We start from the raw sequence: 17,795 nt of genomic DNA, 5'->3' as shown, positions 1-17,795 counted from the left end.
CTATCTATGGGAAACTACTTCTTTTTTTTTTTTTTTTTTTTTTTGAGACAGTTTCACTCATGTTACCCAGGCTGGAGTGCAATGGCGCGATCTGGGCTCACCGCAACCTCTGCCTCCTGGGTTCAGGCAATTCTCCTGCCTCAGACTCCTGAGTAGCTGGGATTACAGGCACGCACCACCATGCCCAGCTAATTGTTTGTATTTTTGGTAGAGACGGGGTTTCACCATGTTGACCGGGATGGTCTCGATCTCTTGACCTCGTGATCCACCCGCCTCGGCCTCCCAAAGTGCTGGGATTACAGGCTTGAGCCACGGCGCCCGGCCAGGAAACTACTTCTGAGAAGATTTATAGGAGGATGCTTTAAGTCACTAGCAGTGACAGAGCTGTCAGGGTTACCGCCACCTTCTGGCAGCTTCCAGTGGGTTCTATGGGAAGATGCTTTTTGAGCAGCACAGTAGCAAGAGCTGATAAAGTTCACAGTGACCAAGGTGGATTGCTGGTCTGAGGGCAGCCTTCCACAAGAACTGGAGCAAGGTCCTACAACTCCTTTATCAGGAGGAGTGGCTCTTGCCCCAAGCCTGCCATACAGCGGGTATCTTTACGATACTGAACGCTGCCGCCTGGGCCATGGGTTCTTGTCCTGGTATAACTGTTTTTCCCTTAAATGATGCTCTGCACTGTGTCTGCTCCAGGCATTCCTCCGATTATAAGCTTATTCCTTAATTCATGCTCTGTACTGTGTCCACTCTAGGCATTCCTCTGATTATGAACTAAGATATAATTATAGGCATATATGTAGGGAAATATTCTTTAGGCACTCATACTATCAACTATTATATGATTATATATAGAGGATTATATAAAGGAATTCGTCAAGCCCTATTTCTATAAACTAATATATGATTATAAAAGGAAATAGCTGAGTAGTAACGCTGTAAAGTGAGATATTCCTCAAGCCCTAACTGTGCCAGGGTTCTGCTTAGCTCTCATTCCTCAGTGCCTACATGTGGGGTTACCCACGCTACCCACCCTGCCACTCTGGCTTGTACTCCTGCTCTTTTTAAAGTAGCCAATTGGAATTTGCTTAGACTGTGTGGTCTAACCGTAGCCAGTAGGGGAATGGCACAGCAGTAGGGGCTACCTGCATCAGGAATAAGAACCCCTTCCCCTCCCTTGTGTACTTGTGCACTCACTATTGCTCCATTTGTGAGACACACCCTTCTATAGAAGTAAGTTGCCGGCCAGGCGCAGTGGCTCACGCCTATAATCCCAGCACTTTGGGTGGCCGAGGCGGGTGGATCACGAGGTCAGGAGACCGAGACCATCCTGGTCAACAAGATGAAACCCCGGCTCTACTAAAAATACAAAAATTAGCTGGGCATGATGGTGCACGCCTGTAGTTCCAGCTACTCGGGAGGCTGAGGCAGGAGAATTGCCTGAACCCAGGAGGCGGAGGTTGCGGTGAGCCGAGATCACACCACTGCACTACATGTCTAGGCAACAACAGTGAAACACCATCTCAAAAAAAAAAAGAAGTAAGTTGCTTTGCTGAGGAAGCTTATATTTGAGTGCTACTTCTTTGGTGGCACAGAAAATTTACACGTAGCATAGCTCTGTCTGCTGAGCATCTAGATGCAATGGTACCCCAGTACCAATGATACTGGCAGATTACCACTGAGTGAGCAAAATAGAAACCGATGAGCGGAATCCATACTGATGACGTATATTAACAAACCAGTGATGAATGCAGGGAAAATAATAGTGGAGAAGGGGAAGCTCTTTTCAATAGAATATGAACTCATAAATGGAGAAGTAATTATGAAAATCGAAATCACCATTTATCAATGACTGTAGTGAGGTTGTTGCAGGAGTGAGCTATAAATGGAGGCTCAGAGTGGTAGGTGGAGATTTGAGGAGGAGTGAGAGTGAACACCTTTCTTCAGGACACTTACAAGTTACAAAGAGGAAAATTGAGACTTTCTGGTGGGAAACGCCAGCAGACACCAGCGTGGCCAGGTAATGAGGTACCTGTCATCAGTGGAGAAAAACTGAAACTGAATCCTCATGCAGTGTGCTGAGAAGACCACAGCAGCACATCTGACACTCTTCTGCCAGAAACCACAGCTTCAGTCTAGCCTGAGGGAATATCGGACCTAGAAGGAAGGCCATTCTGTTTTTTTTTTTTATTACTGTCATGAGCCAGGAACAGTGGCTCACGCTTTGGGAGGCCAAGGCAGGAGGATAGCTTGAGGCTGGGAGTTCAAGACCAGCCTGGGCAACATAGTAAGACTCCATCTTTATTTTAAAAATCCTAAAATTGTCCTGGCATGGTAGCACCAGCCTGTAGTCCCAGCTACTAAGGAGGCTGAGGCAAGATGATTGCTTGAGCTGAGGAATTTAAGGCTGCAGTGAGCTATGATTGCACCACTGCACTCTAGCCTGAGTGACAGAGGGAAACCACAAATAAATAAATAAGTAAATTGGTCATAAGAGACAGGAAAAGACTAAGAACTGTTCCAGATCATACAAGACTGTAGAGACATAACTCCATGCAATGTATGTTCCTGGGAGTTCCCAGACATGGGAAAAGTAGTGTGGGCACAGTTGGTGAAGCTTGGGTGAGGACTATGGGTTGGACAATGTGTTGTATCGATACTGATTTCTCCATTGGGAGGGTTGTGTAGTGGAGGTGATCCTTGTTTTTAGGGTATTTGGGGTGCTACGGTTTGAATGTGTCCCTTCCAAAATTCACATGTTGAACCTGAATGGCCAAGGCCAAGTGTGGTAGCTCACCTGTAATCCCAGCACTTTGGGAGGCTGAGGCAGGAGGATCGCTTGACCCCAAGACTTCAAGACTAACCTGGGCAACAGAGTAGGACCCCATCTCTACAAAAAAAAATTAAAAATTATCTTGGCATGGTGGCATGTGCCTGTAGTCCCAGCTATTCAGGAGGCTGAGGTGGGAGGATCACTTAAGCCCAGGAGATCAAGGCTGCAATGAGCTCTAGTCATGTCACTGCACTCCAGCCTGGGCCACAGAGCAAGACCCTATCTCAATAAACAAGAAAAAAGAAACTTAGTGGTTAGCGTGATGGTATGAGGTGAGGCAGTGAGGTAAAAAGGCCACGAGGGCTCCTCCCTGTGGATGCAGGTAGTGACCTTCTAGAAGAGGCTTCTGGCCAGGTAAGCACTCAGCATTCCTCCCTCACCAACAAGGTGCTGTCTTGGAAGCAGAGGAACCCTCACCAGGCATCAAGCCTGCTGTTATCTTGATCTTGGATTTCCCACCCTCCAGAATTGTAAGAAATAAATTTCTGTTCTTTATAAATTACCATGTCTCAGGTACTTTGTGATAGCAGCAAAAAATGGACTAAGATAGGAGGTGATGAATAATCATATTTGGGCTGGGCGCGGTGGCTCAAGCCTGTAATCCCAGCACTTTGGGAGGCCGAGGCGGGTGGATCACGAGGTCAAGAGATCAAGACCATCCTGGTCAACACGGTGAAACCCTGTCTCTACTAAAAATACAAAAAATTAGCTGGGCATGGTGGCGTGTGCCTGTAATCCCAACTACTCAGGAGGCTGAGGCAGGAGAATTGCCTGAACCCAGGAGGCGGAGGTTGCGGTGAGCCGAGATCGCGCCATTGCACTCCAGCCTGGGTAACAAGAGCGAAACTTCGTCTCAAAAAAAATAAAAATAAAAAAAATCCTATTTGAAGCTCTTTCTCAAATGATTCAGGAAAAAAAACATGATAATGTGTATAGCTAGATGATAGAGAAAAGTGGAGCAATGTGTGAGGCGAGCAGTGGGAATCTGGGTGGTGGAGATAATGGAGTTTTTTTTTTTTTTTTTTTTTTTTTTTGTAGTCTTTTGTCACGGTAGCTCACACCTTTAATCCCAGCAGTTTGGGAGGCCAAGGTGGGTTGATCACCTGAGGTCAGGAGTTTGAGACCAGCCTGACCAACATAGTGAAACCCCATGTCTACTAAAAATACAAAATTAGTTGGGTGTGCTGATGCCTACCTATAATCCGGCTACTTGGGAAGCGGAGGCAGGAGAATCGCTTGAACCTGGGAAGCAGAGGTTGTGGTGAGTGAAGATCTAGCTATTGCACTCCAGTCTGGGCAATAAGAGTGAAACTCCATCTCAACAAAAAAAAGATGGGGTCTTGCTGTGTTGCCCAGGCTGGTCTTGTACCCCTGGGTTCAGGCAATCCTCCCACCTTGACCTCCCAAAGTCCTGGGATTACAGGTGTAACCCACCAAGCCCAGCCAGAGACAAGGGAGCTTTTTATACTTGCATATGTTCTCTAAGTTTGAAATTATTTTTAAAGCCCATATTTCCATCAAATAGCCAATTAAAAATGCATATTTGATTGAATCTCTTCCCTGCTTATAAAATATTTCCTTTTCTGGGGGTATGAAGTTAAAGCTCCTTAGTGTGACTAAGCTTTTCAAAATGTGACTGGACTTGTCTGGCTGCAATTCCAGCCACTTTCCTATGTGGTGTCATTCTGCCATTTATTCTCAAACCATTGGATATGGTTTGGATGTTTGTCCTCTCCAAATCTCATTTTGAACTGTGATTCCCAATGTTGGAGGGGGTGTCTGGTGGGAGGTAATTGGATTATGGGGGCAGATTCCTTGTGAATGCTTTTGCACCATTCCCTTGGTGATGAGTGAGTTTTTGCTCAGTTAATTCACATGAGATCAAGTTGTTTGAAAGAGTCTAGGACTTCCCCCTTCTCTCTCTCGCTCCGTCTCTCACTATGTGACATGCCTGATCCCACTGCACCTTCTGCCATGAGTAAAAGTTACCTGAGGTCTCACCAGAAGCCAAGCAGATGCTGGCACCATGCTTGTACAGCCTGCAGAAACTGAAGCCAATTAAACCTCTTTATTTTATAAATTACCCAGCCTCAGGTATTTCTTTACAGTGACACAAAAAGAATACACCATCTCTGTGCCTGGATTGTTCTTCTTGTCCTGATGGTGAACTGCTATTCATATTTCAAAGTCCAATTTGTGGTTGTCCACCTCTGGGAAGGCTTTTATGGTGTCTTCCTCCCCTAAGCAGTCATCTCTATATCTTGTGTTCGTCGCTGCAATCACCTTATCTACTGAATACAGCTGTGCTTCTTTGGGCTTGTCTCTTTGGAGCTGCTTGTCCTCAGGAGCCCCAGAGGCAGCCCTGTGCATATGAGGGGGATCCCCAATATTCTTGGGGGGAAGTTTGAATTTGATGGTACATGTTAGAGTCCTGAACCAAAGCCATGTGTCAAGTCACAAGCTCCATTTTAGTTCTTATGAGTAATGGAGATGATATTTTGCATGGCTTAGCTGGGTCCTCTACTTGGGTCTTCTAAGATAAAGGCATTGGCTGAGCTTGTTGTCATGTGGAGCTCAGGATCCTTTTAGTGCATTGGCAGAGTTTAGTTTCCTATAGGACTGTAGGACTGAGGTCCCATTTTGTGCTGACTCTTGGCCTTCCATGCGGCCACTCCACAGGCCTCTCACAACATGGTGGTTTGCTGCGTCTTCTTCCAGGACAGCCCATGTGTTCTAAGGTCAGGCCCACCAGGATCATCTCCCTTTTGACTAATTCAAAGCCAACTGATTAGTAGCCTAATCAGAGGAGTGACAGCCCATCACATTCACAGGTTCTGCCCACCCTCAAGGAGAGGGGACTATCAAGAGCATGAACCACAGGGGAGACTTCTGCCTGCACAAGCTCATAATTGTTAAAGAGAAGAGAGGAGCATGGCTGGCCCTCTGAAATTCTGAAAAGTACTCCAGTTATGGTTTTTGTGTAATAGTGGGTAATTTATAAATTTATAAAGCAGGGTTATAATTTTGTCATTCCACACATTTTCATCTTTCCTAAATGCATATAATTCAGGTAATATATAATCTGACACAGTACCAAGGGGATGGTGCTGAACAATTCATGAGAAACCAGGCCCCACCTCCAGCACTGCGGATTGCAATTCAACATGGATTGGGGCAGGGCCACACATCCCAACCATATAAATAACATTTACTGAGTGCTTAGTTAGTGCTAAACACCATGCTGGATACTTTACATAATTACTCATTTAACCTTCACAGTTGCTCTACAGGGCGGTTCCCGTTTTTATAGAAGAGGAAATGGAACTACAATGTGGTAAAACTAATTGCCCAAATTCACAAAGCACTGAGAGGCCATTGGGGTTATGGACTCAGGCACTTGGACTCTACTGCCAGTGTTAGGCCAGTTCGAGATTCTGCCACTTGTGTAATTATCTTGCTGTGTTGGCACTGTAGGCGGGCTTTGTGCAGTATGGTACATACAGACATTATGCAAATATAACACTGTACACGTGACTGCAAAACCTAAAGAGGATGGGGCAGGAAGGTGGTTGCCTTTTATTTTTTTTTTAAGAGATGGGGTCTCACTCTGTCGTCCAGGCTGGAGTGCAGCCTCAACCTCAATCTTGACTCACTGCAGCCTCAATCTCTTGGGTTGATCCTCTGGCCTCATCCTGAGTAGCTGGAACTACAGGCACATCTCACCACACCAGGCTAATTGAAAAAAAAAAGTTATTAGTGGAGACTGGTCTTACTATGTCACCTAGGCTGGTCTTGAACTCTTGAGCTCAAGCAATCCTCCCACCTCAGCTTCCCAAAGTGATGGGATTACAAGCTTGAGCTACCTTACCCAGAGGTGGTTGACTTTTGTAACAAAGTTGCTTATTGGCCGGGCGTGGTGGCTCACGCCTGTAATCCTAGCACTTTGGGAGGCTGAGCTGGGTGGATCACCTGAGGTCAGGAGTTCAAAACCAGCCTGGCCATCATGGTGAAACCCCATCTTAAAAAAAAAAAGTTGCTGATTGTGGAAAAAAAAAAAAAAAATGGCTTTTGGCCAGCCGCAATCCCAGCACTTTGGAAAGCTGAGGTGGGAGGATTGAGACCAGTCCAGGCAACAAAGTGAGACGCTGTCTACAAAAAAATCAGAAATTAAGAAAAAATAGTTTTGGCTGGGCGTGGTGCTCACGACTGTAATCCCAGCACTTTGGGAGGCCAAGGCAGGTAGGTGGCTCACTCAAGGTCAGGAGTTTAAGACCAGCCTGGCTAACATGGCAGAAACCCTGTCTCTAGGAAAAACAGAAAAATTAGTCACTCCTGCCTCACTCAGCCTCCCGAGTAGCTGGGATTACAGGCATGTGCTACCATGCCCAGCTAATTTTTGTATTTTTGGTAGAGACAAGGTTTCACCATGTTGGTCAGGCTAGTCTCAAACTCTTGACCTCAGGGAATTCGCCTACTGCCGCCTTCCAAAGTGCTGGGATTACAGATGTGAGCTACCGCGCCCGGCCCCAGATAGTATTGTATTTAATTTTCTATTGCTAGCATTCTGTCAGTTCCCAGGTCATCAGATGAACTCCATATGTCACCTATGGAATAAATAAAAACGATGGAAGAAATATTATAAGACAGAATGAAACTGATTGGGAAATGAGCTATACAGAAAACCATTGTTTTAGGTCCTTCCATAGCCATAAATCCATTTATTCTGCAAGTATGGTGGAGCACACTGAAAAAGAAGATAGCATCGCAAAGCTCTGTGGATGCGGTGCATTTGGGAATCTAGGTTGTTCTGTTTGGCAATGAGAAAGTACCGTAAAAGTAGGGGTGACGTGAGTTTCACAGTTTAGATGGCGCCATCTGCTGGAGTGGGGAAAAGGGGCCGACTTCAGGTATAATTCAGAGGTCCTCTCGCGGGAGCTTGTGACTGCAGGTGAAAGCTCAGGAAGCGGACCTGAAGAGCCAGGCCTGGGGCATCCGGATACGTAGTGTGTGTGATATTTGCAGATCCTGTGCCTGGCAGTTTTATCCTTCACATTCAACCTCTAGTTCAACAAAGAGTAGGAAGCCCTTCTAGCGTCACCCTTTCCTCAGCTGATGTAGTGTGACCACCTGGTTAGGAAGGTGGGCTTTAGCATCAGCCTGTCCAGCTGCCTTTCTGAGTGACCGTGGGAAGCTGCCTAGCCTTTCTGGGCTGCAATCTTCTCCTACACTATGGCATGAGAATTAAGCAAATCACCAAATGGCTAGCACTGAGTTTTGTGCCTTGCTTGGACCAGTCACTAAACAAATGATAGCTGTCACAGACATCACCTTTCCGGCCTTTTCTCTCTCTCTTTTTTTTTTTTTTTTTTTTTTGAGACAGAGCTTCACTCTTGTTGTCCAGGCTGGAGTGCCGTGCAATGGCGCAATCTTGGCTCACTGCAACCTCCACCTCCCATGTTCAAGCGATTCTCCTGCCTCAGCCTCCCAAGTAGCTGGGATTACTGGCATGCACCACCACACCTGGCTAGTTCTGTATTTTTAGTAGAGACAGGGTTTTGCCATGTTGGCCAGGCTGGTCACAAACTCCTGACCTCAAATGATCCACCCATCTTGGTCTCCCAAAGTGCTGGGATTACAGGTGTGAGCCACCACACGCGGCCAAGATTGGCTTTTATGTTTAAGCTGTAAATTACCAACCAAAACATGATAGAGGCTTATCTCAGTAGATTTAGAGGTTTATTTTGCTGAGGTTGAAGACATGCCAGGGAAAAAGAGACTCAAGTTACAGTAGGATCTGTGTCTTCTGCTTTTTCCAAAGAGGGTTTTTGGAACTTTAGAAGGGAATGTGCACACAGGAGGGGAAGAAAAAAGGAAACAAAAAGGAAAGAGTGTAGGCAGGGAGGCAGTGGTTACATTCCTGTGAGGCACCAGACAGTGTGAATCCACGTTTTTTATGTGGAAAGAAAGGAGTGGAGGGAAAGTCAATCATGCATTCTTCTCCAGCTCAGTGGATCTATATTTTATATTAAATAAAGCAAGCATGTGAATTACAGCTATCAGTTTGGGAACAAAAGGAAGGCTCTCTCTCTCTCTCTCTCCTCTCTCTCTCTCTGTCTCTCTCTTTGGTTCTTCTTTCATCTTGCAGGAAGTTTTTGTCTGACTCAGTTCCCAAGCTTAACTTTCTTCTTTGCATGGTGAGTTTGGGGTCATGAAATTTTCCTTTCACAAAGTAAAATAAACTTGAGATGTGGAATGCTTGTCTTAATGTTTCTTTTCTCTCCTTTCTTGTGTTTATTAACCAAAATGAGCGACTAAGGCAAGAATCTCAATCAATCTGGTTTACTAAGCCAGAACTGAAGGGCATCTTTGGGAAAAATGTGGGTCACAGATGCCTATGTGGCTATTGCCCCTTAAGGAGGTTTTTGGGTGGCCTCATGTTTATACATTTCCTTAAATGGGGAGAGCACATGGGAATTGGGGTGGGTGAGTGATAAGGAGAAAGGTCATGTTCTTGTGAGACTTCATTTAGTGCTAGTAAATCTACATTTTACATAAGGTAAGGTGAAAGTTTGAAGAAAAAAATGGAGTAAAGGAAGAATAAATTATGTGACCCTCTCTGGGGAGGTGGAGGAACAATTGCTCTCATTCTTTGTTCTGCATCTGGGAAGATCAGCCTATGTAAACAAAAAATAAACTTCCAAGGCTCCCCCAACCATCTGATGGACCTCTCCTCTCAGCCAGAGGCATTCCAAAGTTCACCTGAATAAATCTCTCTTTATTTTCTTTTCTGCTAGGTTTAAATCTGCAGTTACTTTTCTTCTGAGATAAAAATCATTGTTTGAATCCAACTGTATTGTTGTTGTATTACAAACCAGTAAGTTTGTAGTGACACTCCCTGAGCATGCATTAAACTATAAACTGTTTCTCCCAAACTTAGTTCAGCATACAGCCAGGAATGAACAAGGACAGCATGGAGGTTAGAAGCAAGATGCAGTGGGTTAAGTTAGGTCTTTCACTGTCTCTGTCATAATTTTGCAAAGGCGGTTTCAGGCTTTCGGCCTAACTTTCCCTTTGGCCGAAGGAGTTCAGGGGTCCTGAAAGGTCTTGATTTTCCCTTAGGTGTTCCCTTAGTCTTTTATTGTCTCTCAACGTTGATTCCTGCCTACCTTACTGCTTGTTTTCATCAAAAGACGACATATGGGAATATAAGTGCAAACCCTTATTCAAATGTAAAGCTCTTTTCAAGATCTCTCCCTTTTATCTTCCCTAACTCTCGGTCCGGTTCCGCGGGAACCAGAGGGCGGGTTGGGGCGAGACGAGAGCCCCAGCACCCCAACCAGGGCACTGCACCTGCTCCTTGCGGAGATCAGCGGCCGCTCGGTCTTCTGCTGCTCCTGCCTGGCGGTTGCTAGGAGCCGGGGAAGCGCATGCGCATTGGGAGAGGCTGCCGGCACGCCGAACAGCGACCACTCGGCCCTCCCCTGCTCCTGCCTGCTAGGTGCTGAAATGCCGAGGAGGCGCAGGCGCACTGGGAACGGCCGCAGGGCACGCTGGGCAGCGCCGCTCGGCCCTCTGCTGCTCCTGCTTGCCGGTTGCTAGGAGCTGGGACGCGCCTCCCGAAGAGTGCAGGGCCGCAGGTTGCCTCCTCCGGGTGGGCCGCGCTGGGCCTGTGAGGAAGACCCCGCGGCTGCCCAGGCCTGTGCGGAAGACCCCGCGGCTGCCCAGGCCTGTGCCGAAGACCCCGCGGCTGCCCAGGCCTGTGCCGAAGACCCCGCGGCTGCCCAGGCCTGTGCCGAAGACCCCGCGGCTGCCCAGGCCTGTGAGGAGCGATGGAGCCCGGGAAGGTCGGTGCGTCGCGGGGTTTCGGCACGGGGTGGTCGAGCTTCGCGGACTCATCCGGGTGCCGCGAGCAGGGCCGCCGCCGCCCTCTCTCTGTACGGCGGTTCTCTCGGCCGGGCCGGGGCTTCGTGGAGGAGCTGCGGTGCTTCTGAGGCAGGAAGGGAAACGGAGGCGCGGCTGGCCGTGGGCGCGAGGGCGGGCAGAACGCCGGGCTCCTGGCGGTCGGGAAGCAGGGTCCGTGCAGCCTCAGCCCTGCAGTCGCCGCCGCGGTCCGTCTCCTCGCCGGCCTGGGGGCGGCCTCGGCCAATGCTGCGGGGCCGGGGTGGCCGAGGAGTCACGTTTAAAATTTTATTCAGTTTTGTCTGATTTAAGTTTAAATATGACTTCTCACAGTTTAAGAGGCTGAGCGAGTGCAGCCTAAGTTCTTGAGTTGGAATTCTGGCTTTTGTATTTACTTGTATGACCTTGGCAAAATCACTTAACCTGTCCTATTTCCTTTTTTTTTTTCCCACCCTAACCCTATTATTTCCTAATTCATACAGTGGGCACAATAATAATAGCAACCTCACAGGGTGTTTAAGAAGATTAAGTGAGGTATTATGTATGAAAGTGCATAGAACAGTGCCTGCCTTCATTAACACTCAGTACATGTTAGATATTACTGTAAGATTCTTGTTATCGATTCCTCACTAAAAGATGTAGCATTTAGTGTGCATACATTTTCTTCTACCTTCGCTCCTATTTTTCCCCGTCACTTACCTTTATATGCTGAATAATATTTCTTAATTTGTATTTTATATCAACCTTGGTTTTTTCTTTCTTTTCTTTCTTTCTTTCTAAGATAGTTTCCCTCTGTCGCCCAGGCTGGAGTGCACTGACTCTATCTCGGCTCACTGCAACCTCCAACTCCCGGGTTCAAGCGATTCTCCTGCCTCAGTCTCCCTTGTAGCTGGGATTACAGGCACACGCCACCACGCCTGGTTAATTTTTGTATTTTTAGTAGGTACAGGGTTTCATCATGTTGGCCAGGGTGGTCTCCAACTCCTGACCTAAGGTGATCTGCCCGCCTCGGCCTCTCAACACGGTGGCATTACAGGCGTGAGCCACCTGGCCAACCTTAGATAGTATGTTTTAACTTTCCCCTAATTAAGATTAGGAAGCTACTGCCCAACACTACTCATTTCGCCGTAAACCCACGAATTTCCTGACCCTGTCATCCTCCATGCTATTCTCCTTACATTTCTTTAAGTTACTCTGTAACTTACATTGTTGATGATTTGTTTATAGGCTGATTTTTAAAATGGTTATATAAGTTTTCATTGCAGAACCAAATAATGTAATTAGACCAATAGATAAAATGGGGTCCTGTATTCTAAACACAATCTGCTCACAGAACAGTGTTTCCGGTGTCATTGTTAAATGGGTCATCTTTTCTTACATTCAGTTAATGTATCACAATATACTTTCCTTCATATTTGGACCATGTCTTTCTTAAGTGACCCTAATTGCTTTTTTTTTTTTTTTTTTGGCAAAAAGAACATACGCTTTTTTTAATTTTTAAACTTTATCATGATGTCTTCTAGCTTATTAATGTCATATTATCTGTTTAATGCAATCCTCTTAAAAGAAATTCTTCCCAGAGCTCACTGATTTTATGCTCTCATCAGGACAAATTGTTTTCTAGACCTGCACAGAGTTATGATCTGGGAATTCTTTCTCATTTTACTCTGGATTAGGCCTACTGTTTCTGGGATCAAGTGTCTTTCTCTTATGAAACCTCCCTGCTTTTTCCAATGGAGTATATCCTCACATACCTTTTTCTTTTCTTTTTTTTTTTGAGACAGGGTCTTGCTCTTTCACCCAGGCTGGAGTGCAGTGGCAGGCTCACAGCTCACTGCAGCCTCAACCTCCCAGGCGTGGCAGGCTCACAGCTCACTGCAGCCTCAACCTCCCAGGCTCAAGCGACACTGCTGCCTTGGCCTCCCAACGTGCTGGGACTACAGGTGCGAGCCACCATGCCTGGCCTATCACGTGCCTTTTTAGATAAGAGTATAAGTAGGAAGAAAACAGTATGCCCTAAGAATATCTTTATTATACTGATAGGCTTGTTTAAAAGTTTAGCTCAGCATGGAATTCTAGGAGCAAAATAATTTCTCAGAACGTTGAAGATGGTCTGCTTTTGTCTTCCAGCAGTGTGTTTGGCCGATGAGACATCTTTATGAGTAACATTTTCTTTCTCTCCAGAAGATTTAGGATCTTTATCTGTGATGTTCTGAATATGGATGTACTTTGTTATAGATCTTTTTTCACTCATTATTTTTCACATTTGACCACCCCTTGGGGTTTTATTCTGATACATATTTAATAAATAAACTTTTTTTTTTGAGGCAGAGTCTCGCTCTGTCGCCTAGGCTGGAGTGCAGTGGCGCGATCTCAGCTCACTGCAACCTCTGCTGCCCAGAGGTTATTATTTAAGCGATCCTTCTGCCTTAGCCTCCTGAGTAGCTGGGATTACAGGTATGTGCCATCATGCCCAGCTAACCTTTTTTTTTTCTTTTTGAGATGGAGTCTCACTCTGTTGCCCAGGCTGGAGTGTGTGGCGTGATCTCAGCTCACTGCAACCTCTGCCTCCCAGGTTCAAGCAATCCTCCTGCCTCAGCCTCCCAAGTAGCTGGAATTATAGGCACCTGCCACCATGCCTGGCTAATTTTTGTGTTTTTGATAGAGATAGGGTTTTACCATGTTGGCCAGGCTGGTTTTGAACTCCTGACCTCAAGTGATCTGCCCACCTCAGTGTCCCAAAGTGCTGGAGTTTTAGGTGTGAGCCACTGCGCCTGGCCAGTAGATAAACATTTTTGAAGTAGCAAAAGCAACAGATCTCAGAGTTGGCTATTTCTTGGCAACTAATTAATTCCTGTAATAGGTTCTCAATTGCAAGTTGATCTTTAACTTTTTAGGAAGTTAACCTCTGGGTCATTAGAACCTAGTTATGCAATTATTATGCTGTTATATAGAATTAGTCTATGTTATAAGGTAAGGGGAAGAATAAAGTTTTCATGAGATTTTTGGAATAGGGGAATTGTACTGGATTATTTTGGTAGTATAGTTCTTTTTTTTTGAAACGAAGTCTTGCTCTGTCACCTATGCTGGAGTGCAGTGGTGCAATCTCGGCTCACTCTGATCTCTGTCTCCTGGGTTCAGTCAATTATCCTGCCTCAGCCTCCCAAGTAGCTGAGATGACAGGCATGCACCACTATGCTGGGCTATTTTTTTTTTTTTTGTATTTTTAGTAGAGACGGGTTTCACCATGTTGGCCAGGCTGGTCTGGAACTCCTGACCTCAGATGATTCGCCTGCCTTGGTCTCCCAGAGTGCTGGGATTACAGGCGTGAGCCACCTCGCCCAGCTGGTATTATAGCTTTTAGTATACACCAAGCCCTTCCTTCAGTTTGTTTCATGGTACTTAGTTGCTCATGTAATTGATATCACGAACAGAAATAGTTTTATGTTATTTGTACTGAGATCATACCAGGTTTCATATGTCATAGATATTAGGAAAAACTTAATGGTATGCTTGCAGGCTTTATACCTGCCTGCTAAGAATGGTGACAATTTTCTTTATTATTAGCTCTTTAAAAACTCTTTATCTTGCTTACAGTGTATATGACTTAATTTTTGTGATCAATGAAAATTTTAGAAATTTCTAAGTTTTTTTGTTACATACCAAATAATTGGTAGGAAATGTGTGAGTTTATTGCTGTGAAATTTATTAATCATAGCTTGAAAGATATAAACATGTATGTTTGTGTATTTAGGTTATTTATTTATTTATTTTTCCCAAGATGGGGTTTCACCATGATGGCCAGGCTGGTCTTGAACTCCTGACCTCAGGTGATCCACCCACCTCAGCCTTCCAAAGTGCTGGGATTACAGGCGTGAGCCACCGCGCCCGGCGTATTTAGGTTATTCTTAGTTTAAAAAAATTTTCTCCCCTTTTTATTTTGAAGTGAGATATGTACTAGTGATGTGAGCTGTTCAGGTACTGTTTCATTCTGTTTGTAGAAAGGCTGAATGTTTTAGAGTAGATACAGTGGGGTCTCCAAGGTTGGTCCTCACAAATCTGCTTGCGGGGTTCCTCCTGAGAACTGCAGAAACTCTGGCATGAGTACTCCTTTCAAACCCCTGTGCTGATTCTTGATGAAAGTTTAACACTGCTCCTAGCAGCCTAAGGCCAACTTTGGGACAACCCAGTTTAGGGTTGTCTGGAAGAGCTCAGGGCTGTCAAAATAATGTACTGTTTGTTCTAGCCAACATCTCAGGATAGGCCCCTGACGTCCTATTTTTTAGAGAGTTTAAAAGGGTTTAAATCATGAATCCCTCTCTGTCCTTTTGAGATGTCTTTAAATCTCCTACAATTTGGGAGTGTCTTTGAAAAGTAATCAGAAAGGACGGGAGGGCCTCTGTTCTCCCGGTCTCTCTGGGAAGGTAGAATCCCATCTACTATAATTATCAGTTAGCAGACACAGATAACCTAATCTCATTTACACTAACCAGTCTTTGCAATTTTTTACTTGAGCTCTCTTGGCCCGGATTCTCCCCTTAAAACACTCCGTCACCCCAGTGCAAACAGAAATGGAGCTCAGCTGTTTTCCCCTCCTGCCTGCAGTCACTGAATGAAATCTGCTTCACCACTTGGAAGTCTGGCATTCCCCCTCCCCACATTTCTAATCTTTCAGCCAAGTCTAGAAAGAAATCAGCCTGAGGTCAGCTCTGTCTACAAAACAGACTCAGTGCAGTCAGCATTTTAGGTATCTGCCACTTTGACACAGCAGCTCACAGACGGGACTCTCGTCTGTGAATACACGCATGCCGAAACATGGGTGCTGACTGCAGCCACATTTGCGCACAGAATGTTAGAAACAACCTGTGGTCACCAGCCAGGGACTAGATAAGGAAATTACGGTGACTGTAGGGTTGGATTCAGTGACGGAAACGGATCATCCTGGTTTTCTTAGTTTCAATTTTCTTCGCAGTACTTTCCTACCAGGGAACCCTCAGTTACACAGTCAGGCAATAGAATGAAGACCTGGATAGGCTGCACTTCATAATTTGGTCCTAAGTAATTTGATAACTTAAAAATTCTAGTGTCAGGAATTTTGAAAAGAATGAGGACAGTAAAAGGTAAATTATTTCTCAGTCCTGAAGACGTGAGCCCGCTTTGTGCTCTGGGTCCTTTAGTGTGCGCCCAGGTTTGCTGTGTTGCCATACCAGGTTTGTGAAACACACTGCTCTGGCCATTCATGGCTCTGCTCATTCCAGTCTCCAAATCTGAGAATTCACGTTGGTGTCGTCAACCTAAAGAAGGAAATCCAGGCAAAATTAATTATAGGGACTATCATGGCCACAGCCTGGGAAACACTGGGAGGTGCTTCAGAGAGCAAAGGAAAGTCTCAAGTGTTTAAAGAGAAAAGGACAAGTCAGGAAAGGGGACAATTACAAAATGCTTTGTCAAGAATCCTCATTAGTTTTCAGAAATAACATTGATTATTGACTGGCTATACATCATTGAACTATAGGTTACGAATTCTAGTGTCCAGTGTATGACATTGGTAGGTTAATTTATGACTGTTGGCCAGGTGTGGTGGCTTATGCCTGTAATCTCAACACTTTGGGAGGCTGAGGTGAGCAGATTGTTTGAGGATAGGAGTTTGAGGCCAGCCTGGGCAACGTAGCAAGACCCTGTCTCTAACTCCCCCAACAAAAGCTAGGCATGGTGGTGCGTTTTTGTAGCCCTAGCTACTCAGGAGGCCAAGGTGAGAGGATCGCTTGAGCACAGGGGGTAGAGGCTGTAGTGAGCTGTGATAGCACCACTGCACTCCAGCGTGGGTGACAGAATGAGACCCTTTGTCTAAAATAATAATAATAATAATAATAATAGTATGGCTGTTAGTGGTGATGCTGAGTCAATAGATCATAACACAGGCAGCTTCCATAGCTCTAGGTCTGAGGGGAGTGTGACGGGACCATGCCACATTTCAGTGGCTCTGAGCCTAAACATTTAAAGGGGCTTGCATTCCTCAGATTAAACGTTTCTTTTCTTTCTCAGTGTCATGCAGGGACCAGGATGACCGTGTGGAGGTCAGTACTGTACCTCCGGGTCCATGGAGATAAATGTCACGGATTTGGGCTGTGATGCCACCGTTGCACTGGGACTCAGTCTGGAGGGTGCCTTTGCTGCTTTGCACAGAGGCTAGTGGTCATCCTGAAGGTCCAGACTGGGTTTATGCCAGCAGCACTGAACAGGAAGAATGGATTTAGAAATATGTTAGAAAAAGAAGTAGTGGTATCCAGTGATACTTTCATCTATTTATTTTTTTAATGGAGATGGGCTCTCCCTGTGTTGCCTGAGCCGGAGTGTAGTGGTGTTATCACAGCTCATGGCAGCCTTAACCTCCTGGGCTCAAGTGATCCTCCCATCTCAGCCTCCTGAGTAGCTGGGACTACAGTTGAACCACCAAGCTTGGCTGATTTTTTTTTTTTTTTTTTAATAGAGATGGGGTCTTGTTATGTTGACCTGGCTGGTCTTGAATTCTTGGGCTCAAGCAATCTTCCTGCCTCAGCCTACCAAAGTGCTACGATTACAGGTGTGAGCCACCATGCCTGGCCCAAAATAACTTCTTTTAAATGTTTCTTAATGTGCAATTAACTAGTTCAAACCAATACTTAACCTTTGATGAGTGTTTTCCAACCTAAGACAAGGCTGGGTTGGAAAACAAGGGAGAAGCCCACTGCCTGCAGGTGGCTGTAGATGCTAGTGGCACCTTCTTGATGGAGTCTGTCCAGCTGTTGGAGGTTATGTGGCATGAGCAGTGAGCGTCAGGTCCAGGGGCTTCTGCTGTTTAGCTTATAGAGGTGGAAAGCTCTCACATTCACTTGAAGTGTGGGTAGGACACCATGGCGCAGTGGTGGCGTTTGTTTCCTTCTGGGCCGTGAGTGGGATGAGATGGTCCAGGGGTGGCGTTTGCCTTCCTTCTGGGCCGTGAGTGGGACGAGATAGCGCAGGGGTGGCGTTTGTTTCCATCTGGGCCGTGAGTGGGACGAGATGGCGCAGGGGTGGCGTTTGCCTT

The 17,795-nt window shown here is 45.8% G+C and overlaps 1 protein-coding gene across 5 annotated transcripts in view; it reads left to right on the top strand.

Moving 5' to 3' along the window:
• Positions 1-10,360: 10,360 nt before the first annotated feature.
• The window catches only part of WDR60 (WD repeat domain 60), a 92,031-nt gene continuing 84,596 nt past the window's right edge, over positions 10,361-17,795 (top strand). For 4 of the 5 annotated variants that reach the window (XM_032244859.1, XM_032244860.1, XM_032244862.1 and 1 more), the window contains exons 1-2: positions 10,370-10,495; positions 10,616-10,674. In XM_032244859.1, coding sequence (XP_032100750.1) covers positions 10,660-10,674 — 15 coding nt within the window. In that variant the 5' untranslated portion in view covers positions 10,370-10,495; positions 10,616-10,659. Of the gene's footprint in view, positions 10,496-10,615; positions 10,675-17,795 lie in introns of all 5 variants that reach the window. The other variant, XM_032244858.1, reaches the window with a different exon arrangement.

This window comes from Sapajus apella, unplaced genomic scaffold (genome assembly GCF_009761245.1).
Source record: "Sapajus apella isolate SASKATOON/1434 unplaced genomic scaffold, GSC_monkey_1.0 scaffold56, whole genome shotgun sequence".
Lineage (NCBI taxonomy): Eukaryota > Metazoa > Chordata > Mammalia > Primates > Cebidae > Sapajus > Sapajus apella.
Note: the sequence above shows the minus strand (reverse complement) of the source record. Positions and strands in the feature narration are given on the sequence as shown.